Here is a 6,377-nt window from a genome sequence, read left to right as displayed (position 1 = left end):
GTGACGCTAACCCCCCCCCCAACACGGACACACACAGCACCCCCAACCGAAAGCATCTTCCCGCGCCCGTTTTCCACCAAATTTGAGCAAATAAAATGCAGAAATTGCACTGTGGTGACCAATGCACTGGTATATATGCATTGTCTAATTGGAGTCTCCCAATTTTCACAAATGACTGGTTTAATTATCTTACAAATTTGAGGGGAAAAAAGCCAAATACCAAATGCAAGTTTTTAAGCCTAAAGTGTTAAACCATATTTTAAACCATGTCCATTTGTCAACTACCCACATACATACACACACACACACACAATAAATTTACCTTCCTGGCCATAAGAGGCTGTGGAAGCATTGAGGACATCAGCTAAGAAAAAGGAGGGAAAAAAAGAGGGAAGGGAATGAAAGAAAGGAGGGGGAGTGGAAAAAGGTCAGCATGCTACAGAGTGAAGGTGTCACCGTGAGAACAGTAAAAGACCCTGAGAGAGTTAGTGAACAGAACAAAAAATTCCACTATTCCAATAATTGCTGTCCATTCGAGTTGAAATAAAGGACACCCCAGCTTGAGTAATGCAAAGTATGCTTACCATCAGATAATGACTCATAATCATAATCATACTCTTCTTCCTCCTCTTCTTCTTCATCATTGTTTCCCAAGGATGTTCCACTGACTGTGCCGTTGTTGGCCTGGGCCTGCATGTGAGCCAGCTGATGTGCCTTTTGAAAAAGGAAAAGTTCACAAAAAAAGTTCCAAAACTTTTCAACTATTCATTCTTGATTTGTTAAATGGAAGCTTCATGGACTCAATCAAAGTTGTTGATACTAAAAATGTTTAACAGTTAGTCAAGACCACATTAAAGCTCTGCAGATTTCCACAGAATTGGAAAGTCTGTCATTCACACAATTCCACACATTCCCTACCCTTTGCATGTTTGTTTATTAAATATTTTGGTTAATTTGATTGTGCTTTCCAATATGAGTGTAGTACTTCCAGCTCAGTTAAGGACATTTTAAAATGTTTAAACGCATTCATGCAATCAGTGCAGATCAGTCAAGTCAATTTTATTTGTATAGCGCTTTTCACAGTATACAAAGCAGTTTCACAAAAGCTCATACTGTTGTCTATAATGCTTTAACAAATTTAGGGCTGGTTGATATGGCGAGATATATATATATATATATATATATATATAAAACAATGGTATAAATTATCTCTACATTTAGAATTAGCTATATTATATTTATTTTGTGTAGCAGATATTGGTGTCTCAGGCACACAGGCCTTACCTTAGGTGTACGAAGATAAAAATTATGAAAAAAATCCCCAGATTAAAACAGGACCTAGTCAAGACATTTAAACAAAAAAAGAGGCAAAAACAAAAAAAGAGCTAGCCAAATTTGCCTGATTATGTGGCTGCTACAATTCGATAAACTGTGCACAAACCAGTCTTGAAAATCAAGAACCGATTTCAATAGTCTTGAAATCGGTTTTGTATTGTCCCCATACATCTAGGTATTTTTTCCTCTCATCTACCTTTTGTTTGAGAATGTCCACTGGAGCCTGGTGAGCTTTCAGCTTCTTATTTTTCAGTAGGATCTTCCCTCGGAGCTGCAGGGGAGACGGAAGCAAAGGCTCATCTGCAAAATCACTCTCAAACAGGAACTTGGTCACCAGCTTCTCACCACACACTGTCTGAAGAGCAAAATAAACAATGTTTACTTTCCACAAGAAACGGCCAAACAAGAAGGTTGAACTGGGTTCCATTTAATTCATCTGATGGATTCAAAGTATTCTGATTTAGTGTAAAAATTCAAGTACCTTAAAAATCTCAGCCATTTTGCGTTGCTGTGGTAAAGAGCAGTGGTTTTCGATTGACAGAATCACAGGCATCTCTGAGTTCACAAACGCTGAACGATTGATGGCCTCGACAACATCCTACAGGCCACAAGAGCATTTACGTCAATGGAAAACATACATAAAATCAACAGAAGTCTATTCATGTACTGATTTTTAACAGACCTTGAAGGGAATCTTAGTAGTAAGAGTGTGTCCATGGTAAATAACAGGCATGCCGTCGTCCCCGTCCCAGCAGTCCAACTCAACGCTACGACAGCCCTGCAGCAACACCTGCGGCAGAACCAATAAATCAAACATGAACTCAATAAACACCTGCAGGCATCATTCACGTGCTATGGTTTCAGCTACATTCTCTTGCAGGTGACTTCTACAGGACGGCATGTGAAGCAGCGATCGTCAAGCATATTTATGGAGTGCATTGTGAAATGTGTTTTGCCCTGGATCAGGTTCAGGATAAAGAGAGAAGCTCTGCTGAAGATGTACCTGGCTGTAGAGCTCCACTGAAGACTCTCCTTTCAGCTGATGGCCCGTGAGGTACGTATTATGAGAGGACTCGATGTAATAGTACGAGAGCGGATACTGGAGCTCATCCAGATTCACTTGAGACTCCTCGTTTTTAGAGGCAAAGTTGTCCTTGTCCATTAGAAACCTTCGAGAGGTAGATTAACTTTCGGTCATGTAGCAGAGATTATATGAATACTGCAGATTATCCAAATCTGCCAAAATATTGTGTTTCCGAAACTGCTGGTCCACATTATTTTGTCGAAAAAGTTTAATAAAACCAAACCTGGCAAATCCTTCAAAGGACATCCACCCCATCTGACGCATGTTTGAAGAAGGCTCAAATTTCTAAACAAACAAAAAACAAATTAAATATTATTACATTGGCATGCATATCATTAGATGTCTCAAAGTGATTTATGAGCTGGTGAGACGTTAATATTGAACTGTCAGTCAACGACTCATTCTTAATAAAGGAAGAATCAATTGTGCATGTTGTTAACGGTAAATAATGACCCACCGTTGAGATCTTTAAAACCGTGCCAAACCCTTGACAGCACTCTGACAGAAATGTAAGCAATTTTCTTTTCTGACAATAACATGAGGAGGAATGTTGGTCAAAACAAAGTTTGAATGTTGGCTTGAAAATGTCTTTTCAAGGTTTAAAACAACTTCAACAAGGTTAGACAGACAAGACCGATAGATTAATGGTGCCAAATTTAGTGGATATATTTTTGAAAGGACAGAAAAATTATTTATGTTTTTCCTGTAGTCTTCTGTAATATTTTTTTAAAGGGGTCATATGATGTTGCTAAAAAGAATATTATTTTGTGTATTTGGTGTAATGAAATGTGTTTATGTGGTTTAAGGTTCAAAAAACATATTTTCCACATACTGTACATTATTGTTTCTCCTCTATGCCCCGCCTTTCTGAAAAGCATCAATTTTTTACAAAGCTCATCGGTCTCATCGGATTGGCCAGCTATCCAGTGCGTTGTGATTGGCCGAATACCTCAAGCGTGTGACGGAAATGTTATGCATCTACCATACTGTGATGCCCTGTCCGGCCGGAGCGATGAGACAAAAACATTAAATATCTATTCACAAACAGCTTGTAACACTCCAAAGAGAAAGGAAAACTTGAAATCGCATCATATGACCCCTTTCAAATTCTGATGTAAAGCAGCTCTAAAAAGACAATAGTGGTATTATTATTCTGCTCAAGTCAGTTCTGTTCATTCAGTTCAGTTCAATAACGGTGTCAATGTTGCAAAATTCTTCATTTATCAAACAAATTAGGTTCAACCGTAAAGCAGCTTTACAGAAGCACAGTGTCATTATCCAAAGATGAGTCTGTAAATTACAACACAAGCATATTAATGTGCTTCATAACAGGAATAACCTTTGTCATATTCAAAGTAACCTTTATAGGTGTGATCAGTAAAGTCTATAAAACTTTCTGGCCGAGATCAGCTTTCAGAGAGTTCTTCCACACACCTGTATGATGCTGAGGATCTCATCATAGCTCAGATGTTCTCCCTGACAGTTGACCAGGAAGTCATTGAGTTGAGAGATGGCCAGTCCCAGCACACCCAGCGATGAATTCTCCACTCCAGTGCCATTGGTTACGATGCTAGCAGCTGCGATGGCGTCTGAAATCTGCTTCTGGTTATCAGACATTTGCTGACGTGTGCGGATAAAAAGGCCCAGGTCAGAGCCGTTGCGAGTCAGGAGATCTGTGGAGAGATCAGCTTTGTAAAACCATCCTACTTCTTATCATCTACACTGGTTAAAAAAAATAAAAAATCACTCTTATTATTCACACATGCCCACCAAGATCCGGTTGCAGTCCTGTTAGTTTGTCATCAATCCTCAGTGTGGTGTAGAGTGGGATAGAGTCAGGACCTGAGCGACTACAAGGCACAGCGTAGGTGTCAAAGAGTTCCTTCAGATCCTTACGACTGCGAATGCTGGACACATAGCAGACAAACGGGAAACTTTCAACAGTCACCAAATTCAAAACACACACGGAGTATTTTTTTGGAGGGAAAGGTGTGTTCTACCTAAAAGACTTGAAGAGCTCTACAAATTCAACAAAGCTCATGATGCTGTCGGAGATCATGAGGTCCTGGAAGCCCCTAAAGCAGCCTTTCCCTCGACCATGCCAGCTCCGACTGCTCCAGGCCCTAAAAACACCAAACATAGTCAGCTCTGAAGCAAAACTGCTTTTACTACATGCTTCAAGACAAGTAATACAATGTATTCTTCACTATGCAAGAAGCCATCGAGATTTGTTTTTGCACCTCACACAAGCATGCTTGAGCTTAACCATTAACTATGTTTGATATGCATTGAATAAACACCTGAATCAAAGTCTGTTCATCATATACAGCAATTGAATTAAACAGCATAATTCATATGGATTACTTTTACAATGTCTTTAGATACTTTTTGAAGCATAAAAATGTTGACTGCATAGAGTTTCAATGGATGGAAAATGACGAGAGAATATTAAAGTGTCCCTATTACGCTATTTGGAATATTGCCTTTCTTGCAGTGTGTAATGTAGCTGTACGTGAATGTAAACAATCTGCAAAGTTGTAAAGCCGAAGGTGCACAATAAATAAAGTTATTATCTCCCAAATGAAAGAACCGACTCTGAACAGCCTAAACGAGTCGTAATGGATGGAAAATGACGAGAGAATATTAAAGTGTCCCTATTACGCTATTTGGAATATTGCCTTTCTTGCAGTGTGTAATGTAGCTGTACGTGAATGTAAACAATCTGCAAAGTTGTAAAGCCGAAGGTGCACAATAAATAAAGTTATCTCCCAAAAGAAAGAACCGACTCTGAACAGCCTAAACGAGTCGTCAGTAATTCAAAATCCCACTTCTGTGACGGCTACATGTCACGGGGTAAAACATTTGCATAATGCCCGCCTATGTTCTACGTTGGCCGGCCACCAACAACTTGACTCGCCTCTAAAAAAACTGTAGCTTATTCACGTGGTTAATGTCATGTTAAGAAGACACTGTGAAAGTAAAAAAGATGAGGCTGCAAAGAATCAATACAACCCCAATCCTTTTTTGTGTTCCCGTCATTTTACTGACGACTGCTTCTCTAATCTCACGGAGTTCATGGCGGGATTCACAAAACACTTGCTCTTGAAAGAAGGCTCAGTACCCACTTTATTTGGATCAGCTGGTTCCACTGAATCACAACCTGTAAGTAAGATTAATAATTAATGTTTATATTTTCTATTGAGCGTTGAAAATATGCAACTATGGCAATGGTCGTATCGTTTTTACGACACGCGCTGTACGCGGTAGACCAATCACAACAGACTGGGCCATCTGACCAATCAGAGCAGAGTACGCTCAGGGAAAGGAGGGATTTAGAGAGACTGAATCTTTGAACTGCTTTGAACTAATGAGAATCTTTGGAAAATAAGGTGATATTAAATGCATATTTTGACCTTGCATGCTTGTAAACCTATTGTAAAATACTTCCAAAACAATATTAGGAACCTTAAAAATGCATAATAGGGGCACTTTAACAAAACAAAAACAAACAAAAAGCTTTATGGGTTTGGAACAACACAACAGTTATAAATTATGACAAATTTAATTTCAGAGCGAACTGTCTCTTAAAATCCTTCAAGCACCTGGAACCATCTTTCATGGAATAAAATTTAAAAAGTAAAAAAAACGCTAAAAATCTTACACGTTATCCTATTTTACTAAAAATGTGTCAGATTATGTAAGGAAAATACATTGTGAACGAGGTTTAATGTTGTTTTATTTGCATATTTCATGTTGCATCCTTCTTGTATACAAACATCTGAAAATATCTTTAAAAGAACAGGATCAAAAACATGCTAAACCCATAAAACACATTGTATAGAAGCCTGTGTGCTCTCTGGGAATGCACTGGATTTGTATTTCTAAAGAGGGAGTGGCCTTACCCTGGCTGACTTTTGGAGTTGCCGGGGAGAACGGGGGACGAATGGGGGCGTGTAGG

General features: G+C 39.0%; 1 protein-coding gene across 1 annotated transcript in view; it reads right to left on the bottom strand.

The window, feature by feature from the left end:
• Positions 1–6,377, bottom strand: part of LOC107664595 (1-phosphatidylinositol 4,5-bisphosphate phosphodiesterase epsilon-1) — a 77,754-nt gene that overhangs the window by 13,460 nt on the left and 57,917 nt on the right. Inside the window, exons 13-23 of the mRNA XM_016455205.1 lie at positions 6,322–6,377; positions 4,420–4,542; positions 4,190–4,326; positions 3,854–4,092; positions 2,643–2,704; positions 2,339–2,504; positions 2,018–2,125; positions 1,817–1,933; positions 1,532–1,690; positions 585–714; positions 323–364 (exon numbers count right to left, since the gene is read on the bottom strand). Coding sequence (XP_016310691.1) covers positions 323–364; positions 585–714; positions 1,532–1,690; positions 1,817–1,933; positions 2,018–2,125; positions 2,339–2,504; positions 2,643–2,704; positions 3,854–4,092; positions 4,190–4,326; positions 4,420–4,542; positions 6,322–6,377 — 1,339 coding nt within the window. The remainder of the gene's footprint in view (positions 1–322; positions 365–584; positions 715–1,531; positions 1,691–1,816; positions 1,934–2,017; positions 2,126–2,338; positions 2,505–2,642; positions 2,705–3,853; positions 4,093–4,189; positions 4,327–4,419; positions 4,543–6,321) is intronic.

Source organism: Sinocyclocheilus anshuiensis, unplaced genomic scaffold (assembly GCF_001515605.1).
Source record: "Sinocyclocheilus anshuiensis isolate Anshui unplaced genomic scaffold, SAMN03320099.WGS_v1.1 scaffold287, whole genome shotgun sequence".
Taxonomy (NCBI): domain Eukaryota; kingdom Metazoa; phylum Chordata; class Actinopteri; order Cypriniformes; family Cyprinidae; genus Sinocyclocheilus; species Sinocyclocheilus anshuiensis.
This window is presented reverse-complemented; position numbering and strand designations above follow the sequence as displayed.